The 23,688-nt window shown below is 38.8% G+C and overlaps 4 protein-coding genes across 4 annotated transcripts; 2 read left to right on the top strand and 2 right to left on the bottom strand.

Annotated features, from left to right (window-relative positions):
• Nucleotides 1-2,829: 2,829 nt before the first annotated feature.
• Nucleotides 2,830-6,234, top strand: LOC143461595 (3-oxoacyl-[acyl-carrier-protein] reductase FabG-like). Its single transcript, XM_076959360.1, has 7 exons — nt 2,830-2,929; nt 3,684-3,817; nt 4,251-4,385; nt 4,504-4,600; nt 4,662-4,775; nt 5,006-5,042; nt 5,125-6,234. Exons 1-7 carry the CDS (start codon nt 2,893-2,895, stop codon nt 5,345-5,347), a joined length of 777 nt encoding a protein of 258 aa, XP_076815475.1. The 5' UTR covers nt 2,830-2,892; the 3' UTR covers nt 5,348-6,234.
• Nucleotides 6,235-8,185: 1,951 nt separating this feature from the next.
• On the top strand, nt 8,186-11,594 carry LOC143461596 (3-oxoacyl-[acyl-carrier-protein] reductase FabG-like). Its single transcript, XM_076959361.1, has 7 exons — nt 8,186-8,396; nt 9,257-9,390; nt 9,816-9,950; nt 10,069-10,165; nt 10,228-10,341; nt 10,572-10,608; nt 10,691-11,594. Exons 1-7 carry the CDS (start codon nt 8,360-8,362, stop codon nt 10,911-10,913), a joined length of 777 nt encoding a protein of 258 aa, XP_076815476.1. The 5' UTR covers nt 8,186-8,359; the 3' UTR covers nt 10,914-11,594.
• A 157-nt stretch (nt 11,595-11,751) lies between these two features.
• On the bottom strand, nt 11,752-16,971 carry LOC143461593 (uncharacterized). Its single transcript, XM_076959359.1, has 9 exons — nt 14,525-16,971; nt 14,251-14,409; nt 13,979-14,158; nt 13,704-13,899; nt 13,520-13,599; nt 13,178-13,319; nt 12,910-13,081; nt 12,672-12,794; nt 11,752-12,600 (listed from the first exon to the last, which is right to left on the bottom strand). Exons 1-9 carry the CDS (start codon nt 14,770-14,772, stop codon nt 12,386-12,388), a joined length of 1,515 nt encoding a protein of 504 aa, XP_076815474.1. The 5' UTR covers nt 14,773-16,971; the 3' UTR covers nt 11,752-12,385.
• A 1,317-nt stretch (nt 16,972-18,288) lies between these two features.
• On the bottom strand, nt 18,289-21,540 carry LOC143461592 (uncharacterized). The gene is made up of 10 exons (XM_076959358.1): nt 21,402-21,540; nt 20,992-21,246; nt 20,721-20,876; nt 20,449-20,628; nt 20,144-20,369; nt 19,960-20,039; nt 19,636-19,780; nt 19,368-19,539; nt 19,129-19,251; nt 18,289-19,057 (listed from the first exon to the last, which is right to left on the bottom strand). Exons 2-10 carry the CDS (start codon nt 21,237-21,239, stop codon nt 18,843-18,845), a joined length of 1,545 nt encoding a protein of 514 aa, XP_076815473.1. The 5' UTR covers nt 21,240-21,246; nt 21,402-21,540; the 3' UTR covers nt 18,289-18,842.
• Nucleotides 21,541-23,688: the final 2,148 nt, after the last annotated feature.

Raw genomic sequence — 23,688 nt, 5'->3', positions numbered from 1 at the left:
GCGAAAATGTAAAGATTTCTTAAAGATTTATCCAAATTGTAACGCCAGTGGGAGCACAAGTTTGAAACACGATCAGGCAACAATTTATGGCTTCAACTTACAATACTGCAACACAAAACAAAAAGCTGTACAAAGTTCAGAATGTGACAAGAGAGTTTTCTCAAAGTAAAAAATTGATGTACAGTATGTTGACTTATAGCAACATTCAACTAACCTATGTTTAAATGGTTGTTAGCATGTATTCATTAGCATGGGTACACAATTGATGGGAAAGGACCCGCTTAAACACTGAACATGCTTCGGACACTGAACGTTCGCGCTGACCACACGCAACCCCTGATATGTATTTGCCTTACGAATTTGCTTTCATCTGTTGCACTGGGTTACCTCAGAATACTTTGGGTTTTAAATCAGGTTATCCGAAGCCAAGCTTGTGTCACGTGACCTACAGCTGTTCGACGCCAAAATACAAACACGATAAACTCTTCCTTCTTGATTTGGTCCAAGCCTATCAGCGCAAACAATTTGTGTCTACGATACGGTTGATTAAACGTGACCGAATGTTACCTCGTATGTTCTAAACTTTTCGTAATATCGGAAGATTTTATCAGGTCATACGTTTTGGGTTCTTTGAGCTTATATATACGTTGTTATATATAATGGTTTACTTTCGCCACATAAGGGCGCACTGCAGCCTGTGGCGTAATTTTTAGCCATTAAAATACGGGTGACTTGAGGTAACCTTACAAACGTGTGGCTTAAGTGCGACTATCTCACGACCGGCAATGGCTTGTTTTGCAAAACTAACATAACTACGTCATCAATCACATTTATCTAGGTAGGTCCCGCGGTGACTAAACGTCGAACAAGTGCCTGCGTTGCGCTGATTGTGTCACAAGAAATACTTTATAGGAAAGGGAAGCGGCATCTTTGATGAAAAGTGAAAAGTCCAACATCAGGGGAAGCAGAAATTAAAAACACTTTATTATATCGTTGTATATGAAGGCAAATATTAGCTGATATAAATCCTGAATTCAATTAAAATTGGCACATAAACGATAACTATATTGCACATGTATCACGAGGGAAGTGGAAATCATTTTTGTAACTTATTATCTTACGGAGCCAATAAACCCAATTTAATTAAACAAATTATACTTTGCAAATGGCACACGACACGACTGAACGTAAGCAAAGAACAACACATCGAAATCCAGCAATAATGACTCTGCAAAGAACACAGAGCAGCAATGCACAACAACACAGTTAACCGCTTGGTGTTGACAAAGCGCAATTAAGACTGCATTCTACATTCGGACACATCCCTCAGACCCTTTAATACTCACAGGAACATTAAATCCTCTCCAAAGCTTTCGTATGTTGGGTTGGCTCTTCTCACAGGAGCCTTTACTGACTTAACACCGTCGCATATGGCGTCGTTCGAAAAATTTTTTCTGCATTCTATACAGAGCTCCTGGATTGTCCACGATTAACCCGTATTGATAAACACATATGTTCTAAAGACATCTCAGCAACAGGTAAGTGACCTAATTTCTCCCTGGGGGCCATGGGGCGTTCTACGGAGCCACGAGCAGATGCCTCACTAAAGAGCCACTGTGTAGTGTAGTAGTAGGAGAAGACGAGGCAAATGAACGGGACACAACATTCTCACGATTATGTGCTTGCTGGGATTTTATCTTATAAAGTCTTTGCCAATTTACTGATCAAACATCAAAAACATAAGGACGTATTTCTCATTTCCTTCCTGGAAGCCGAACCTACTGCCGTTCTTTCCCTCACGCTTAGATTAGAACTGATAATATAGTCGTTATATCAAGCACCAATTTAGCGGGAATTTTTAACCGTATGGAAGTTTCAAAGTTTAAACATCAACAAAAGCCGCTCGTGGTGATGTGACAGATGCTTCACTGATTTAGATTATACTGGTATGAAAGTCAATCACAGCAACCTGCTTAGACGTAGCCAGTTTGTTCTGACAACTGCACATTTTAATAAGAAAAGTTGATTCTTGTATCCTCAGGACGCCAAGGGCAAGGTAACGAGTGTAGATCATCCCAGCAGCATCGGTAGTTTTCTTTGCGCTATGTGATGTATCGTAGAAAGTTTCAGAAAATATTTTATGAGTTTTAGACAAACATTCATTATGTGTTGACACACAAACATGCATCTACAAAATATGAAGCAGTTTGAAATATTTTACAAACAGCAATTTATTAATTGGCTGATTAAGTAACTCATTATCCAGTATCGAGCTTCACACCGATTTTCCGAACTGACAATACAAGATCAATTGTATTGTAGATTTATATGAAACAACAGTATCACAAAAACGTATCACCAAAAGCAACAAACGGTGCGTGATACATTTAAAGCAGTGGAAATCTTTATTTGGTTATTTTGTTCTATAATACATAGCCAAGTCAAATCCGGGAGCTGGATATGGTACAATATAGTTATAATCCAGCAATAAATTACTTTGAATAATTTACACAGACTTTGAAACGAAGTGACACAGCGCACGCCCGAAGTAGAAAACACAACACGTTTCTTTACACCAGACAAAACATTCGTTTTCAACGAATCAAACAAAAAAGTTTATTTTTAGCATTTCTATGCATAAGGTAGAGTAGCCTGCACGACTGGAGTCGGTAAAAAATATTGCAAGATCTAGTTCAGTTCTGCAGCAGTGGTGTGATCAGTAAAATCTATGGGATAAGTTTGATCCCATTTAGTAAGCTTCCTGATCAAATATATGACATGAGTCGCAGTCAATGTTATTCATAAGTTATCGTCAGTAAGTAAGTTCATGGTTTCACTGATTTTCGTATTACTTCTTTTTTTTATACAGAAACAGATTTTTTTCTAAACAAAATGAGCGATTTTGCTTCCAAAGTTGTCGTAATAACAGGTGAGATGCATTTCCAAATGTATAAAGTTTATCATAATTAAGCCGATATATAATATCATTAAATAGCTTTGTATATAACCTAATGTACATGAACCGCGCATAAGTGCGAAATTGTTTTCAATTTGATATGATAAATGATGCGTTTGTCTTATATTCCACCTTTTTCGTTGAAATTATTTCTCAAAACCAGCTGCATAATTGCTTACCTGCCACCCCTGGCTTTAGCATGCACTGAGTCAATGATCTACTCACCGATTTGGAAGCAGTGGTTTATTGTTCTAAAGGTCACTTACAACAAATAGAATTGGTCGCATTCAAGAAGCGCAGCATTTATTGCAGAAATTGATCCTTCTGTATTCTTTTAAATACATTCTAGTCATGCTGGTATAATTTGCGTCTGCTTCGTTTGCAAGTTTCAAACATTTTGTTTATATTTCGATGTAATTACAAAAGAAAATAGAACTGTTTGTTTTACAAAATCGTTTTCCGCATTACAAACTCCTTAAAAGTGAAAAAGTGCGACGTAGCTGTTTTTGTGTTCTTCTGCGCATTTGCTTAAAACGAAGGAAGTGTTCTTCTGCGCACTTGCTTAAAACGCAGGAAGTGTTTGATTTGCCCTGAACTGTTGTGTTGGTGCTCGATGACGTGCTGCTAAATATGAATAACTTTGAAAGTTGCAACTTTCTAAATTAACATGATTGTAGTTTTGTTTCGGTTTAATCAAATATTGTCTTTGTTTCAATACTTTCTAAAGGCGCAGCCAGTGGCATTGGAGCAGCCACAGCAAAGGAATTGTCCAAGCAAGGAGCTTTGCTAAGCCTGGCTGATCTTAATCAAGAAAGACTTGCTCAAGTTGCCGATGAATGTGAGAAGCTTGGAGCGAAAGATGTGAGTTTAAACTAATCGAAAAGTAAACAGTCATTTTCAGAAAGTAATAAACAGCTTATCGAAAAATATAAAGCGAAGTGTGGCAAACTATTTGCACAGCCTTCTTTTTGTTATTGTTTCTTTTGTGTTCGTTCTCACTAACTTTGGTTGTTTCTCTTATTTTTTGCGTTTTTATCGTACAGTGATTTCTTTTATGCTCGATTGATTAAAATTTTGTGAATTTTTAACTACGTTAATTGCCACCTGAAGCTTCGATACGGTCAACTGCATAGTTGCTTCATGTCTTTATCCGGTAGGCGGCCTACATGCATTGTCGTGGATGGGGGCCGGGCAAACAAATTGTGTAACAAAAGCACAAATTATTTTGGGCAATTTCATGAGATTTTTCGTCTTCTATTTACTTTGTTCTACAAATAAGATTTTATTATCGCAGGTCCTGCAAGTTGTCGGTGACGTTTCAAAGCAAGAAGACATGGAAAGGATCATAAAAGAGACAGCTGATAAGTTTGGAGAAATCCATGTTTTGGTCAACAGCGCTGGCGTTTTTCCTGCGGTGCTAATCTCCACAGTGAGTTGAAGACTATCACTGGCAGCATGTTTTCATCATCAATTGTAATTTAATGTATTTTCATAACTTTATCCCTGATAAAGTGAATTTTAATTTTGGAAGTTTTTTTCATTTTTAGTTTACTTTGGATCAATTTGATCGATGTTTCAACGTCAATGTCAGAGCTGCTATTTATCTCACCCAACTTGCTCTTCCATATTTGGAGAAGAGTAAAGGTAAAAAGCCATTTTTAAGAAATGAATAGCTTCGTTTTATAACTGATCTCAACTGACTCAGGAAACATCGTCAACATATCAAGTGTAGGAAGCACGACTTATACTTTGCCTTACGGTTCCATCTACTGCGCCAGTAAAGCAGCTTGTGATCATATCACCAAGTTTTCAGCAATCGGTAAGTTCGTGAGATATGAATATATCTGTTCCCATGAATGAAATTTGTTGTAATCTTCAGTGAAACGTTTTATGAATGTGATCATGAGACATACTGTAAAGTTGATCAGATAATATGGTGGTTGTCAATCGTCTGCTGCATGTTAAACATATCACTTACAAGGCATCCTAAGAAATGTTTTACCTCTCATCGCTACCGTTTACCGTGTTCTAAATAATTTCTATTGATAGAACTTGCAAAAAGTGGAATAAGAGTAAACGCAGTGAAGTAAGTTGTACAGTTACAAGTCTATGTTTGTTTGTTTTTTGAAAACTATCACCTCAAAATCTTTCTGTTGTGCATCATGCAGTCCTTCTCATGTTGAGAATAACATCCTTGTAAATGCCGGTTTCACGGAGAAGGAAAGCAAAGATATGTTTGCTGATGAATCCGGAAAGCATCCACTCAATGAAAGAAACATCAAAGTGGAAGAAGTGGTCGACGCCATCTTGTTCTTGGCATCAGACAAAGCAACGATGATCACTGGAAGTTGTCTGAAAGTTGATGGTGGTCGTGAATTGGTTGGACAGTGAAATTGATTACAATAATCTGTTGTCGTATAAATTGTTTTTTTTGTTTTTTTTTGCAATCAGTAATTAGTTTTGAAAAGTAGTCAGATTTTGTAATGAGCCGACGTATAATGTGTAAAGATAATTCTCTCATCAATGAAACCAGGTTCCTTTTCGCATTTACAGCGAATTGTGACACCCTTGACTGCGAGTAACTATATATTATGTAGCGTTGTCGCGCTACTAACACAAAAAGATCATCGTTTTGAAGCCGCCTTTATTTGCTCACCGTCAGACATCGACCAACCAAACCGAAGACACAACGTTTATATTTATCAATGGCGCCAAACACAGTGATAAAACAACCATTAAAAGTTGTTTAATTGATAAAACGCTTCAAGCAAACTACACAATAATGACTGATAAAGTAGATGAGCAACAAATTTTGCCTCACACTCACCACCTTAAATTTGAACCAATTAGGGCGAAACCGTTCCTCTGTGACAAGGTATGTGAAGTAACTCACGAGGAATCGAGCGTCCAATAGAATTTGAAAGGTCGGAACAACACAAAGCGCCTCATTATCTACAAATCCTTGAGTCATTGGTTGTTCAGAAATGAGGTTGGAATGCTCTCATCCACTTCATTCAATCCAGCATCGGAAGTATCATCGTGGCTGAATTCGTTTTCCATCATCTTGCTGGCTTGCTCTATGTTGATTTCGACAAAATTCCACAGCAAAGCTTTGTTTTCAGTTTTTAATTATTTCTTCGGGTTAAAGAGAAAACTATGAAAAGTATCAAAAATCTGTCCGTGAAGACGTTTTCCGGGATAACCATGACCATTTGTGGATACCTGTGGTACGGTGTGATGTGTTAACTGTTACTAAAACATTATCAGAAGGTTGCAATTTGTTGTTAAACATGAATTGCTGACGTCTGAGTCTTGTTATTTCCATCATGATTAACAGCTAGTAATGTTACGTGTTTTGTGTGTTTTGTTTTGTTTTTTGTGTTTTGTCTAGTAATGTTACGTGTTTCGTTTTCTGCCTTTGTGTTTCTGCCTTCGGCCGGAGGCGCTGATGGTTGTAATTGCGCCTTGCTAATTGGAGAACGAGTGACTCTACCGATGCCTGAGCTGTGTGCAGACGTGCCATGTTTTTTACCATTTTTATCAAATACAATTCTATAGTTTAACTGCAGGCCTATTCGAACCAGCATAGAAAAAGGCCGGTAACAGTAACATATCACAATAATCGTATCTGAGTAACATATTTTATTAAACATATTATACTTTGCAAATGGCACACGACACGACTGAACGTAAGCACAGAACAACACATCGAAATCCAACAATAATGACTAAGCCAAGAACACAGAGCAGCAATGCACAACAACACAGTTAACCGCTTGGTGTTGACAAAGTGCAATTAAGACTTCCTTCTGCATTCTACATTCGGCCACATCCCTCAGGCCCTTCATTACTCACAGGAACATTAAATCCTCTCCAAAGCTTTCGTATGTTGGGTTGGCTCTTCTCACCAGAGCCTTTACTGACTTAACACCGTCGCATATGGCGTCGGTCGAAAAACGTTTTCTGCATTCTATACAGAGCTCCTGGATTGTCCACGATTAACCCGTATTGATAAACACATGTGTTCTAAAGACATCTCAGCAACAGGTAAGTGACGTAATTTCTCCCTGGGGGACCATGGGGCGTTCTACGGAGGCCACGAGCAGATGCCTCACTAAAGAGCCACTGTGTAGTGTAGTAGTAGGGGAAGACGAGGCAAATGAACGGGACACAAGTTTCTCACGTTTATGTGCTTACTGGGATTTTGTCTTATAAAGTTTTTGCCATTTTATTGCTCAAACAACAAAAATATAAGGACGTATTTATAATTTCCTTCCTGGAAGCCGAACCTACTGTCGTGCTTCCCTCACGCTTAGATATGAACTGACTAACATTGTCATTATATCAAGCACCGATATAGCAGGAAGTTTTAACCATATGGAAGTTTCAAAGTTTAAGCATTAAAAAAAGCTGCTCGTGACGATGTGACAGATGCTTCACTGATTTAAATTATACTGGTATGAAAGTCAATCACAGCAACCTGCTTAGACGTTGCCAGGTTGTTCTGACAACTGCACATTTTAATAAGAAAAGATGATTCTTGTATCCCCCAGACGCCAAGGGTAAGGTAACGAGTGTTCATCATCCCAGCAGCATCTGTTGTTTTCTTTGCACTATGTGATGTTTTGTAGAAAGTTTCAGAAAATATTTGTTGAGTGTTAGACAAGCATTCGTTATGTGTTGAGACACTAACATGCATCTACAAAATATGAAGCAGTTTGAAATATTTTACAAACAGCAATTTATTAATTGGCTGATTAAGTAACTCATTATCCAGTATCGAGCTACACGCCGATTTTCCGAACTGACAATACAAGATCAATTGTATTGTAGGTTTATATGAAACAACAGTATCACAACTAAGTAACACCAAAAGCCACAAACGTTGCGTGGTACATTTAAAGCAGTGGAAATCTTTATTTGGTTATTTTGTTCTATAATACATAGCCAAGTCAAATCCGGGATCTGGATATGGTACAATATAGTTATTATCCAGCAATAAATTACTTTGAATAATTTACACAGACTGTGAAACGAAGTGACACAGCGTACGCCTGAAGTAGAAAACACAACACGTTTCTTTACACCACACAAAACATTCGTTTTCAACGAAGCAAACAGAAAAGTTTATTTTTAGCATTTCTATGCACAAGGTAGAGTAGCCGGCACGACTTGAGTCGTACGAAATATTGCAAGATCTAATTCAGTTCTGCAGCAGTGATGTGATCAGCAAAATCTATGGGATAAGTTTGATTCCAGTTAGAAGGCTTCCTGACCAAATATATGACATGAGTCGCAGTCAATGTCAATCATAAGTTATCGTCAGTAAGTAAGTTCATGGTTTCACTGATTTTTGTATTACTTCACTTTTTATAGAGAAACATATTGTCCTTCTAAACAAAAATGAGCTATTTTGCTTCCAAAGTTGTCGTAATAACAGGTGAGATGCATTTCCAAATGTATAAAGTTTATCATTATTATTAAGCCGATATATTGTCACATTAAATAGCTTTGTATATAACCTAATGTACATGAACCGCGCATAAGTGCGAAATTGTTTTCAATTTGATATGACAAATGATGCGTTTGTCTTATATTCCACCTTTTTCGTTAAAATCATTTCTCAATACCAGCTGCATAATTGCTTACCTGCCACCCCAGGCTTTAGCATGCACTGAGTCAATGATCTACTCACCGATTTTGAAGCAGTGGTGTATTGTTCTAAAGGTCACTTACAACAAATTGATTTGGTCGCTTTCAAGAAGCGCAGCATTTATTGCAGAAATTGATCCTTCTGTATTCTTTTAAATACATTCTAGTCATGCTGGTATATTTTGCGTCTGCTTAGTTTGCAAGTTTCAAATATTTTGTTTATATTTCGATGTAATTACAAAAGAAAATAGAACTGTTTGTTTTAGCAAAATAGTTTTCCACATTACACGCTCCTTAAAACTGAAAAAGAGCGACGCAGCTGTTTTTGTGTTCTTCTGCGCACTTGTTTAAAACCAAGGAAGTGTTCTTCTGCGCACTTGCTTAAAACGCAGGAAGTGTTCTTCTGCGCACTTGTTTAAAACCAAGGAAGTGTTCTTCTGCGCACTTGCTTAAAACGCAGGAAGTGTTCTTCTGCGCACTTGCTTAAAACGAAGGAAGTATTTAATTTGCTCTGAACTGTTGTGTTGGTGCTTGATGACGTGTTGCTAAGTATGAATAACTTTGAAAGTTGCGACTTTCTAAATTAACATGATTGTAGTTTTGTTTCTGTTTAATCAAGTATTATCTTTGTTTCAATACTTTCTAAAGGCGCAGCCAGTGGCATTGGAGCAGCCACAGCAAAGGAATTATCCAAGCAAGGAGCTTTGCTTAGCCTGATTGATCTTAATCAAGAAAGACTTGCTCAAATTGCCGATGAATGTGAGAAGCTTGGAGCGAAAGATGTGAGTTTAAAAAATTGAAACGTAAACAGTCATATTCAGAAAGTGATGAACAACTTATCGAAAAATATAAAGCGATGTGTGGCAAACTATTTGCACAGCCTTCTTTTTGTTATTGTTTCTTTTGTCTTCGTTCTCACTAACTTTGGTTGTTTCTCTTATTTTTTGCGTTTTTATCGTACATTGATTTCTTTTATGCACGATTGATTAAAATTTTGTGAATTTTTAACTACGTTGCCACTTGAAGCCTCGATACGGTCAACTGCATAGTTGCTTCTCGTCTTTTGCCAGTAGATGGCCACATGCATTGTGGTGGAATGGGGCCGGGCAAACAAATTGTGTATCAGAAGCACAAATTATTTTGGGCAATTTTATGAGATGTTTCGTCTTCTACTTATTTTTCTACAAATAAGATTTTATTATCGCAGATCCTGCAAGTTGTCGGTGACGTATCAAAGCAAGAAGACATGGAAAGGATTATAAAAGAGACAGCTGATAAGTTTGGAGAAATCCATGTTTTGGTCAACAGCGCTGGCGTTTTTCCTGCGGTGCTAATCTCCACAGTGAGTTGAAGACTATCACTGGCACCATATTTTCATCATCAATCGTAATTTAATGTATTTTCATAACTTTATCCCTGATAAAATCCCGTTAATTTTTGGAGGTTTGTTCCATTTTTAGTTTACTTTGGATCAATTTGACCGATGTTTCAACGTCAATGTCAGAGCTGTTCTTTATCTCACTCAACTTGCTCTTCCATATTTGGAGAAAACTAAAGGTAAAAAAGGTATTTTAAAGAAATGAATAAATTCATTTTATAACTGACTTCAACTGACTCAGGAAACATCGTCAACATATCAAGCATAGCAAGCACGTCTTATAATTTGCCTTACGGTTCCATCTACTGCGCCAGCAAAGCAGCTTGTGATCATATCACCAAGTTTTCAGCAATCGGTAAGTTCGCGAGATATGAAGACATCTGTTCCCATATATGAATAATGTTGTGATATTTAGTAAAATGTTGTATGAATGTGATCATGAGACATACTGTAAAATTGATCAGATAATATGGTGGTTGTCAATCGTCTGCTGCATATTAAACCTATCACTTACAAAGCATCCTAAGAAATGTTTTACCTTTCATCGCTACCGTTTACCGTGTTCTAAATAATTTCTATCGACAGAACTTGCAAAAAGTGGAATAAGAGTAAACGCAGTGAAGTAAGTTGTACAGTTACAAGTCTATGTTTGTTTGTTTTTTGAAAACTATAACCTCAATATCTTTCTTTTGTGCATCATGCAGTCCTTCATTTGTTGAAACTAACATCTTTGTAAATGGCGGTTTCACGGAGAAGGAAAGCAAAGAGATGTTTGCTGATTATGGCAAGATGCATCCACTCAACGAAAGAAACATCAAAGTGGAAGAAGTGGTCGACGCCATCTTGTTCCTGGCATCTGACAAAGCAACGATGATCACTGGAAGTTGTTTGAAAGTTGATGGTGGTATTGATTTGAGTGGAGAGTGAAATAGATTACCATGCTTTGAAAATTTGTTAGGTTTTGAAAAATGATGACGTAACTGTATATAAAATGACACTATTTTATTATGCAGAACAAAATAAAACATTTGACACTTAATACTAGAAAGACTGAAACTTTGATTTACCTTGAACGACGGAAGTTGTCATTTTGACACCCAGCATGTACTTTGGAGTCGAACAGTCTGTTTTATTTACGTCATTTTTTAACATAGCAACACAAACAAGTCAAACGTCACTAAACAAGTGACATATATTGTCAAAATGTACGAGTAAACTTCATTTGCAGCCTTTGCATACACGCTGTACACTGGAAGTGCATTTTCTACACATTCAAGGTTTCACATTTGTGGCATCTGCCAACAGAGCGTTTTTTAGCAGTGGTCTCTGACTTGACAGTTTCGTGTTGGTGGTTGTTGATATCCACTAGCAGATGCTTCTTCTGCAGAGCGAGGCATTGAGGAACTTTTAACAGAGATCATCCCAAGTTCTTTTGCCAAGTTTTGCAGAAATATCCGTCTTGGAAGTTTTATACGTTTAATTTCCTTAAACAGGACCCAGCGAAATATAAGCTGATAATATACAGAACCAGTTTTATTGTTGCGAACATTATAGTACTTTAACATGGAACGGTGTATATGATCTCGTTGAAAATTTTCTTAAATATTCCTACTCTAATGTCTTTGCTTGAGGCGTCAAGGACCCAAAACTAAGATCTCTATGATTTTGTTGGATACTTACGTAGAGCTTTGAAAACATGTTTAAACCAATCAGAAGATGTTGTTTTCTAGCCTAGGAATTACCCTAGCAGTTCGCGTGCAGAATTAGGCTAAAATTTGCCAAGTCTCATGGAAATTATTTCTGGTAATCAATCTTTTCGTAAATTCACTGTATAATAAAACAAAGATTTTATGACTTTTTTGGTGTTTGACGTCACCGTTTGGCACCTGGAAAAGTTTAAATAGAAAGCAAAAGAAAGCAAAACCATTTGATAGAAAAATACTCAACACAAATGTGAAATTTAAAAAAGCACAATAAGTATAAAACAGTGTAAGTTGAGCTAGGGGTAAAAAGATAAATAAATACAATTAAAAACGATTAAAATCCTGGTTTCATCGTTTTACTTTTTTAGGAACTTGTCCAGTTTATGTTTAAAGACGTATGTACTACGTCACAATACATAATGTAATAACCTGTAGTTTGTCATAAAAAGATGTAACTTTAGCATTTGTCGCCTAACTGATACCTGTGATAAACACATAAGGCGATATAAGTATGTTAACTCATACACAGGTTTAAACTTCTTTCACGGTAAATGAGAACAAAATATTTTAAAAGAGGAAACATCAGAGCAGGATAGGAAGTACAGAGAACTGCGCATAAAGCAAAAAAGAAATTTGCTTCTCTCAGCAGCAACGGAAACCTGTGGATTGTGTTTTTAAAATTCCATGAGAACTATATTAAGACTGAGAAACATCTGCACGGCTATAATGAGGAGAGTTTTTATAGGATGCGATCCGGAGTTCCGGGAATTTCTCCTCAACCACCAGCGCATACGTCATCCAATCTTTCTTCTCGAAGCATCCGTGGATTAGTTTTGGGTTGAAATGATCCTCCCCATGTTTCATCAGCTCGTTAAAAAGTTTGATGAATTTTTCGGAGGGTCGTGGTAGGTCTGAATATATTGAACTAAAAACTTAAGCCCGAACGTTGCTTACTGGCAAAGTTTTCTTTCATTTCACTCACCTGGTCCAAGCTCTATATAGTGGATCACGTTCTCTGGATATTTTGCTTTTGAAAATTTGCGGAAGAAAATGTTGATATCCTGCGGACTAAACGCTTCGGATAAGTCGTTGCCTAAATCCCGCACTGGATAAAAGTAAAGGTTTAGTGATACAACCATAAGATGTCGTAAGAGAGTTTTGGTCTACAAATTCACTGGAAAACAAAATATTTGTTTAAGCTGAATCAAGTAAAAACCTACTTTTTCTTGTGAATTGATTAGAAAATGTCAGAGAATAAGACGCCCTATGTCCGGATAACGATGACGCGCTGGGTCCTGCTGATGTCGGTCGTGCTTTCACCAGTCCATCTTCAGCAACGGGTGCACTGAACTGTAAACTGTGGCATTCGACGACCTCGTAATCTTTAACGTTCTAGAAACCATGTGTATATTGTTAACAGCTGAGCCAGTAGGCATGATTAATGCCATGGACCCTAGACCTGGGTTTGGGCGAGTCACGCAAACTTACTTCAAGTTTAGAAGATCCCTTCACAGAAGATGGTTTCTGTTGAAGATCTGATCGCTTTACATCTTTATCCTCGTCCACGTTGGAAAAAGACGCGATGGAAATGTTTCGGGAGCCTTTGTTTACCGCGTCGTTCGAATCCAGTCTGTGTTTAAAGTCGTTTATTTACTAATTGATGCTTGACAGACTTTGGCACAGACATTTCGCGACCAAGCACATTCAATGAAGTTACCAAGGTACTGACAGTGGCAGTGCACGATCAGGTAAAAGCAATTGATGAATTCACATGAAAAATTGCTGTGAAAAGTTTCAAAAATGAAAGAAAAATTGACTCAATGGACTTACAATTGTCCAGCCTCGTTTTCTTTGGCTTCCACGCCTTCGGATCGATTGTTACGCGGCAAGAAGTTTCTGAAACGTTTCGGCTATACGAAGAAAAAAAAACACAAATAAATAATTTACCTGCAAATCTATCTGACCCAAGACAAACATCAGTTAAAAAATGAACGTTACAGCGATAGCTACTCACAAGTATCCTTTTGTAGCAACACAGCAGCACAACAATGACGGCGAAAAAGATGACGATGAAGATCACAGGAATAAGCGCGACTCCACCGTTGTTGTCAGGCTCACTTTTCAGGTTCTCAGAGCTGGGGGGTGGGGATCGATGGGAGGTTATTGTCCGAGGAGGCTCGGTGACGTCAGAAGTCCGAGTAGTACGATACCTTGAAGATCAGAGAAACAAAAAATTAACTTACGGCGACCTATCAATGACAATTTGTCACTGTGAACAAAGTAACTCACGATATTAAGGTGCAAATAACGGTTGCAGACACGTCAGGAGAATCGTAGCCGACGCGACATTTCTCACAAACGGTGTCCCGTTCAAAATTCCCCCTGATCTTCACCCCATAGTGATCGGGGCATGGGATATGGGGCCGACACTTCCCGTTGTGAAGAAATGATCCTTCGCGGCAATCACATCTATTTAGTAGAAATTGAAAACAGTATTGTTGCCATGATGTGATGCGGCAATGATAACCAAAATATTGATGTTAAGTTGATTCTATGCTCACCTGTGCTGTTCTGTTTTGCCGCCATCTACGAGAATACGATCTGGTGGGCAGACCATGTTAAGTACATGTCGCTTGCATTGTGTCTTGTTATGAGCCAGTTCAGCGTTATAAGTTCTGTCTGGACATGGAACGCATCGCGTGGTTTCTGGTTTGCCAGGTCTAGGGAAAGTCACACACAGTCAGTATAAAAAGCAGGCGGTGAGTACCCAGCTACGTAAGACCAACAAAGAGCGAGTTAAAATGTTTATCGCAGAATCAACCAAACTGGTCTTACGTGCAAGGACCCACGTTCAACTCCCCATCGTCGCAGCCACAACACATCTCCATCTGGCCGTCAATCAACGTGGGTAGAAGTTTGTATTTAAGGGGGTCCAGCGGCTTCTTTATGCGCGGGCACGCGTCGATCAAGAAATCTTCTTCCGCCTTTTGATGGTCTGACATAGCTACATGGGGACTTTCCCCTGGTCGGCCGAGGGGAAAAGTTACCGAAACAATCGCAGCACAAATGAGGAAAACTCGCATTTTTTGTACAAAGGCAGGAAATCAGTTAAACGAAGATAATAACAGAAAATATGTACATTCCAAGCATTACCAAACAGCTTTTTTTGGCTGTGAAACAAAAGGTTACCAGCAAACAGTGTATTGTTATGGTTAATCTTTTGTAACTTACCCAAGTATTAGCAACAGAACAGCAATCAGAAGCAACTTCAAGTTTTGCGAAAGTCTGGTTTGAAATAATTAGATTTTGATGCGAAAATGTAAAGGTTTTTTAAAGGTTTATCCAATTTGTAGCGTCAGTGAGAGCACAACTTTGAAACACGATCAGGCAACAATTTATGGCTTCAAGTTACAATGCTGCAACACAACAAAAAGCTGTACAAAGCTCTTGCTTCTTAAAGAATGTGATAAGAGAGTTTTCTCAAAGTAAAACAACTGATGTATGTTGACTTATAGCAACCTTCAACTAAACTATGTTTAACTGGTTATTAACATGTATTCATTAGCATTGTTACACCATGGATGGGAAAGGACCCGCTTAAACACTGAACGTTCGCGCTGACCACAAGCAACGCCTTAGATGTATAAACCTTATGAATTTGCTTTCTTTGGCTCCACTGGGTTACCTCAGCATACTTTGGATTTTAAATTAGGTTATCCTAGGTCAAGTGTGTGTCACGTGACCTACAGCTGTTCGACGCCAAGATACAAACACGGTAAACTCTTCGTTCTTGACTTGGTCCAAGCCTATCAGCGCAAACAATCTCTGTCTACGACACGATTGATTAAACGTGACCGAATGTTACTTCGTAGGTTCTAAACGTTTCGTAATATCGGAAGATTTTATCAGGTCATACGTTTTGGGTTCTTTGAGCTTATATACGTTGTTATATATAATGGTTTACATAAGAGCACACTGAAGCCTGTGGCGTAATTTTTAGCCATTAAAATGCGGGTGTCCTGAAGTAACCTTACAAATGTGTGGCTAAAATGCGATTATCTCACGACCGACAGTGTCTTGCGTTGCAAAAAAATATAACTACGTCATCAATCACATTTATCTAGGCGGTCCCGCGGTGACCAAACGTCGAACAAGTGCCTGTGTTTCGCTTATTGTGTCACAAAAAATACTTTATAGGAAAGAGAAGCGGCATCTTTGATAAAAACTGAAAAGTCGAACATCAGGGGAAGCACAAATTAAAATCTTTTTATTATATCGTTGTATATGAAGTCAAATATTAGCTGATATAAATGCTGAACTCGATTAAAATTGGCACAGAAACGACAACTATATTGCACATGTTTCACGAACGAAGTGGATATCATTTTTGTAACTTATTATCTCACGGAACCAATAAACCCTGACATTGTAGCTTATTGGTTAGACCATCGACCATTTTGTAGTGCTCCGTGATCAATGAACCCTGCAGCTCCCTCTGCAACATTTTATTCGAATATTTCCAGTAATTTTCCATGTTTTGACCCAGATGCACAACCTTTCATACTTCAGTGCTTTGTCGTTTGCTAAATACGGATGTGGGCCCTGAGGAGTTCGGATGTTGCCAAACAACCTCATCGACGCGAGTTATCGGGCTTGCTTTGATGTTTATTTCATCATTGCTGGTATCTCACACAACTCTGCAATAAACATGTTGTTGTGCTGTGACGCTAAAGTTCTCCTTTCAGCAAACAAGAAAAATGCGACAAAGTCTGAAGAACATAAAACGTGCCACGTGCTAATAAAATAGTGTTAAGGCAACGATACCGACATACGGCCAAGTAGTTTAAACTTAACTTAGTTCAAACGACGACCTGATAAGTCTGTAGCAACTAATCGGGACAAACCAAACTCAACTTGGCCGTGACCGCTCTTTGTGCAGGCGAATTATTGCGTGTGATGACGTCACCAACGGCAAGTGAACGAGAAATTACGAAGTTAAGCAAAAATTTCCAGGTTTTGGCTTTATTTGGAAACAAGACAGTTGCCACAGTTCGTTTTCAATAAGAAACATTTATGCTTAGTCAAGCAACAACTTTCTTTGATAAAATTCGGCTACCGATAAACTTGCCAACCTATCAATTAACCTATAGACTTGTTCATATCAAAGCACTAATCGATACTAAAGCACAGTTTTCTTGTTGGTTCCACGAATGCATTCTCATACTTGTCTGCAATTATGCTTGTTAAATTATAGTCTTATTCGCTTATACGTGAAACTTTCATCTGCGTTTTGTAACTAAAAGCTGATGGAAGTGGAGTTGTTTTTCACGTTGGTCACGTCATAATGGCGTGACTATATTGCGGTATAAGCGAGCGTCGTGAGTGCTATCAAGGTTAGACCGCATGGTGGCGGTATTTTTGGGCAATGCCGGCGTCTTACTCGTGTTTCTTTACGTTATGAAAACTCTGCACTGTTGCCAACTCTATCAGTGCCCATTTCATCATTCCAACATATTGTTATTTGTTTACAGAAGTTGCGAGTAGTATAGACATTTCCAAGCTCAGAAATTAAATTATTTATCATTTGAGGTTTTGTCGTCGAGCAAAGAGACATTGCTGCTGGTTCAAACCAATCTTTGTAAAAAGGGAATGATTTTGCAGTGGAATCCCCACGGTGAAACTGGCAGGTTTCTCGCTTCAGGTTGCTTAATTGCACTAAGCAGGAGACACTGCACACTGTACCGAAACTTTTCAATGTCTTTATTATTCAAAGCAGGAGCATCACATAATACGTCATACATCTTACCACATAGGTATAAAGTGTATTATGCTCTGGAAATTACTTGATCTTTATGACGATGTTCATCTTTATAATCTTAACTCAGTCCCACTCTTGTCTTGAACGTGCTTTAGGCTACTGCGCTTCTGCGTCACATCAACGAGTAATAGTTGTTCAACATAATCCCCACATACAGAGAAATATAATTGCCTTTACATATTGCTGAGTATTGTGTGTTGTCGTGCGTGTAGTTTCCTCTGCTCGCTCAGGTTTTTGCAATACATGACGTTTGGCATTTCACAAAACCACCAACATCTCACCGGTATCACTGTTGTATAAGAGCAGGGTCTCTACCTTAATACCAAAGCCTGGATAATTTAAATTCGGCGATGAAAATCCTGACTAAAATTGTTTGGCAATCACATCGATTGTTTTAATAATATGACGTCCAAGCCAACTCCAACCCTCAAAATCATCCGAAGAGGAAGCAAGGACTCTCAATCTGTTTCGTCCGATGTGCCTTTGTGTCGGTGCAGCGCTCATCTCGTAACCCTGTAGTATATTGATGAAGTCCTTGCTAATGCAAACAGGTCAGAAAGTGCGTTTTGTATCCCTTGAAGTCTAACCTCGTTCCCCCAAAAGGTACGAAAACTATTGGCTGGGAATCTGTACTTCAAACATTGACACATTTATGAACACGTTTCCATTTTTAGCCCACTATCTCTCATGTGGTTATGCCGGTGCAGGTGTAGATATTGAAAGCCGACTTATGATACAATAGACACGTGGTTGTAATACAGCTCTGCATAAGAATCCAGGCACAGGATAGAACAATTTCTTTTGATGGGAAGACTTTATTACAATAAAGCGGTTTGGCATCTGGAAAAGTTTCAATAGGAAAGAAAGCAAAAACGTTTGATAGAAAAATATTCAACACAAATGGTGTTGTGAAATTTAAAAAAGTACAAAAAGTAAAAAACAGCGGAAGTTGAGTGAACAATAAAAAGATAAATAAAAATAATTAAAAACGATCAAAATCCTGGTTTCATCGTTTTACTTTTTTAGGAAACTTGTCCAGTTTAAGTTTAAAGACGAATGTACTACGTCACAATACATAACGAAATAACCTGTAGTTTGCCATAAAAAGATGTAACTGATACCTGTGATAAACACATAAGGCGATATAAGTATGTTAACTCATACACAGGTTTAAACTTCTTTCACGGTAAATGAGAACAAAATATTTTAAAAGAGGAAACATCAGAGCAGAATAGGAAGTACAGAGAACTGCGCATAAAGCAAAAAAGAAATTCGCTTCTCTCAGCAGCAACGGAAACCTGTGGATTGTGTTTTTAAAATTCCATGAGAACTATATTAAGACTGAGAAGTATCTGCACGGCTATAATGAGGAGAGTTTTTATCGGATGCGATCCGGAGTTCCGGGAATTTCTCCTCAACCACCAGCGCATACGTCATCCAATCTTTCTTCTCGAAGAATCCGTGGATTAGTTTTGAGTTGAAATGATCCTCCCCATGTTTCATCAGCTCGTTAAAAAGTTTGATGAATTTTTCGGAGGGTCGTGGTCGGTCTGAATATATTAAACTAAAAACTTAAGCCCGAACGTTGCTTACTGGCAAAGTTTTCTTTCATTTCACTCACCTGGTCCAAGCTCTATATAGTGGATCACGTTCTCTGGATATTTTGCTTTTGAAAATTTGCGGTAGAAAAGGTTTATATCCTGCGGACTAAACGCTTCGGATAAGTCGTTGCCTAAATCCCGCACTGGATAAAAGTAAAGGTTTAGTGATACAACCATAAGATGTCGTAAGAGAGTTTCGGTCTACAAATTCACTGGAAAACAAAATATTTGTTTAAGCTGAATCAAGTAAAAAACCTACTTTTTCTTGTGAATTGATCAGAAAATGTCAGAGAATAAGACGCCCTATGTCCAGATAAAGATGATGCGCTAGGTCCTGCTGATGTCGGACGTGCTTTCACCAGTCCATCTTCAGCAACGGGTGCACTGAACTGTAAACTGTGGCATTCGACGACCTCGTAATCTTTAACGTTCTAGAAACCATGTGTATGTTGTTAACAGCTGAGCCAGTAGGCATGACTAATGCCATGGACCCTAAACCTGGGTTTGGGCGAGTCACGCAAACTTACTTCAAGTTTAGAAGATCCCTTCACAGAAAATGGTTTCTGCTGTAGATCTTCCGATCGTTTTACATCTTCATCCTCGTCCACGTTGGAAAAAGACGCGATGGAGATGTTTCGGGAGCCTTTGTTGAACGCGTCGTTCGAATCCAGTCTTAGTTTAAAGTCGTTTATTTACTACTTGATACTTGACAGACTTTGGCACAGACATTTGGCCACCAACCACATTCAATGAAGTTACCAAGGTACTGACAGTGGCAGTGCACGATAAGGTAAAAGCAATTGATAAATTCACAAAACAATTGCTGTGAAAAGTTTCAAAAAGGGACTTACAATTGTCCAGCCTCGTTTTCTTTGGCTTCCACGCCTTCAGTTCGATTGTTACGCGACAAGAAGTTTCTGAAACGTTTCGGCTTCATGAAGAAAAAAAAACACAAACAAATACTTTAACTGCAAATCTATCTGACCCAAGACAAACATCAGTTAAAAAATGAACCTTACAGCGGTAGCTACTCACAAGTTTCCTTTTGCAGCAACACAGCAGCACAACAATGACGGCGGCAAAGATGGGGATGAAGATGAGGACAAGAATAAGCGCGATTCCAATTCCACCGTTGTTGTCAACTGACTCACCTTTGTTGCCAGGCTCACTTTTCGGGTTCTCAGAAATGGGGGGTGGGGATTGATGGGAGGTTATTGACCGGGGAGGCTCGGTGACGTCAGAAGTCCGAGTAGTACGAAACCTTGAAGATCAAAGAAACAACAAATTAACTTACGGCGACCTATCAATGACAATTTGTCACTGTGAACAAAGTAACTCACGACATTAAGGTGCAAATAGCGGTTGCAGACACGTCAGGAGAATTGTAGCCGACGCGACATTCCTCACAAACGGTGTCCCGTTCAAAATTCCCCCTGATCTTCACCCCATAGTGATCGGGGCATGGGGTATGGGGCCGACACTTCCCGTTGTGAAGAAATGATCCTTCGCGGCAATCACATCTATTTAGTAGAAATTGAAAACAATATTGTTGCAATGATGTGATGCGGCAATGATAACCAAAATATTGATGTTAAGTTGGTTCTATGCTCACCTGTGCTGTTCTGTTTTGCCGCCATCTACGTGAATACGATCTGGTGGGCAGGCGATGTTAACATGTCGCTTGCATTGTGTCTTGTTATGAGCCAGTTCATCGTTATAAGTTCCATCTGGACATGGAACGCATCGGGTGGTTTCTGGTTTGCCCGGTCTAGGGAAAGTCACACACAGTCAGCATAAAAAGCAGGCGGTGAGTACCCAGCTACGTAAGACCAACAAAGAGCGAGTTAAAACGTTTATCGCAGAATCAACCAAACTGGACTTACGTGCAAGGACCCACGTTCAACTCCCCATCGTCGCAGCCACAACACATCTCCATCTGGTCGTCAATCAACGTGGGTAGAAGTTTGTATTTAAGGGGGTCCAGCGGCTTCTTTATGCGCGGGCACGCGTCGATCAAGATGTCTTTCTCTGCTTCTAAATGGCCAGAGTCAGCGATATTTCGCCTTTCACTTGGTTTGGTATAAACAACAGCGAGGAGAGAAAGCAGAACGTAGATGAGCAGAACCTTCATTCTGGTTCTGTGAGGGCAGAAATAGTTTTACGAAAATTCGTCTGCAAGCTCCTAACACTACTAATGTTTGCACGAAAGAGATGCTTTGGTAAAGGAAAATGATTACATCAAAATAACTGCAAGCTAATAGCGTGGTGCTGGCCACATAGTAACTTGGCTTACCTTGTATAATACTACTCAAAGCTTCTGTCACAAATGTCTTCAAGTTTTGCAGCAATAATGTTATTAGGAATAATTGCACAAATATTGCACTACAGCACAGCATATACAGCGCAAGACTTAAGACTAAAAACAAATAAAGGGATGACGTCATAACAATTTCGTACTGAGTTTACAGCTTGCTATTTCTCATCTTAATCTAACCCAGAACTTCGATGTTTGCTTTTAGAAGGGCGATTGCCCTAAGCCTTTGAACCTAATAAGGCAACATCACGCTTTAAATCAGGGGTCGGCAACCTTTCGTATGCAGTGTGCCAGTTTATGAATAATGTCAAAATATCAACAACTCGCGTGCCAAACATTTTTGTAAGGCATTTTTTTACATTTTCTTAAGGTGATATAACGTGCGCATCAAATCATCCACAAGTGGCACGCGTGCCTGGGGTTGCCGACCCCTGCTTTAAATGCTTGGTCGTGAACACACCACTTTGTTGTGCTTCACACATCACGTGTGCTTTCGTCATCACATTCTTTGAAAGCTAACTATGACTTATGATCTTTAGAAACCTTAAACGATTTTGGGTTTGAACTCAGGTTACCGGACGTTGCCCGTTTAAGTTGGCAAAAAACTTTTTTCGTCAACTCGGACGAACTCAAAGAAATGCTATCGTCTTTAAGACACATCATCTGCGTCGACCAATCAGAGCAAGCAACCTCATTCATTGTGACGTAGTAACGGTTGAATGAATACGACCGATTGTAACCTCGTTCATTGTTTAACTTTCTCTTATAGCGTGATTTTCTTCTTAGAACTTTAACTTTCTGGAATTCACTCTCAATTCCTCATCCAAAGAAATTTCTTCCCGTACACGGTGGGACTTCAAACGTTTTTCCACGGAATCATGACTTTTTGTATCTCAAAATTTTAACAAGGTCAATGCCAAAGTGATTGCGGCTGATTAAGCGTCACTCAGTTTGGCTCCTGACATTTTCGCTGCCATGACAACGACAGGCACAGAAGGTGAACTTCTGATTTAGACAAGCTGCAGCATTGTATCACCAAGAAATTAACCTGCCTAAAGAAAAGGAAAATGCTCCAGGAAGAGAGAAGAGAAGAGGAAGAGAGGAATCTGATGAGAATAGGTGACGACGTTTTGCAAAACGATAAATGTCAATTTCTACGCCAGTCAACAGCGCATCACTTGCTGCAGCTTTTTTAAGAAAACCGATGCCTACAACTGAAACATCGTTCGATTACGAGAAGCAGAAGAGACGACGAGGACTTCCTCAAATCAACTATAACGCAAGGGATCGTGGAGGAAAACCTGGTGCGTATTCCGGAAAAACCTCTATTAAAAAAACTATGACTAAAAAAACTAAAAAAAACTACCGCAAATAAAACTATTAAATAATTTTCCCGAGCACAGAAATATAAGTGAGGTTGTGAGGTGAAATGGAAAATTCCCCTGTCAAAGACAAAGATTGACATTGACTGTCAAAGTTCGCAAGCGCCGATTTTACATTAAAATATAATACGGCAATGCTTATACAAGGGAGTCATTTATTTGCGGTTTTAAAGTATCTGCCGAAGAGGAGGTTTGGCTGAAACGACTGACCGTTAACATTATTCGAAACCGGTAGAAAATACAAGTCCGCTACAAAGCACCACATGATCATGGTCATGGTCGCATTGCAGGCGCGACAAATCTCGAAAACAATTACAGTAATTTTCCGATGCTTTCTCTGCCTTGCATTGCCCCGCTTGCGCTGTTGGTCGCCGTAGCAGAAGAAAGAACTTGGAAATGTTGGTTTTCTCGCTTCGACACCGATTTACTTTTCTGGTTTAAGTCAACATGTTCTGGAAGGGCGAGCTAAGTATTTGATTTAACAATCGTCTGTCAAGTTGCGAAATCTTACGAAATCTCATTTTGCTGTAAATGTCGTAGCTTATGTGGTGAAATGCTTTGAGAGTTCAAAATAAATTTACCTATATTTGAACACTTAGAGCTTAGACAAACAAACCTGGAAACAAGTCACAAAAACTCTCACTGCGCAAAAGGATAAAAGATGCGAGTGGAAAATAAAATAAACCGCCGACAATTGTATTAACCTCATCACGTTTCCAACTCAAAAAAGTATCAAATATCACCATAATCCGTAATAACAGCCGACAACGACCTTGTCAACACATAACAAAAACAAACAACTTTTGCAGCAGAGAGTCTGTTACGTCTAATCACCCTCATACGTGTGTGAACGGAAAATTACAAGTTCAATGAATTGTTTCCGG

This window comes from Clavelina lepadiformis, chromosome 6 (genome assembly GCF_947623445.1).
Source record: "Clavelina lepadiformis chromosome 6, kaClaLepa1.1, whole genome shotgun sequence".
Classification (NCBI taxonomy): domain Eukaryota; kingdom Metazoa; phylum Chordata; class Ascidiacea; order Aplousobranchia; family Clavelinidae; genus Clavelina; species Clavelina lepadiformis.
The sequence above is the reverse complement of the archived record's forward strand: the minus strand, read 5'-3'. Positions and strand labels throughout refer to the sequence as shown.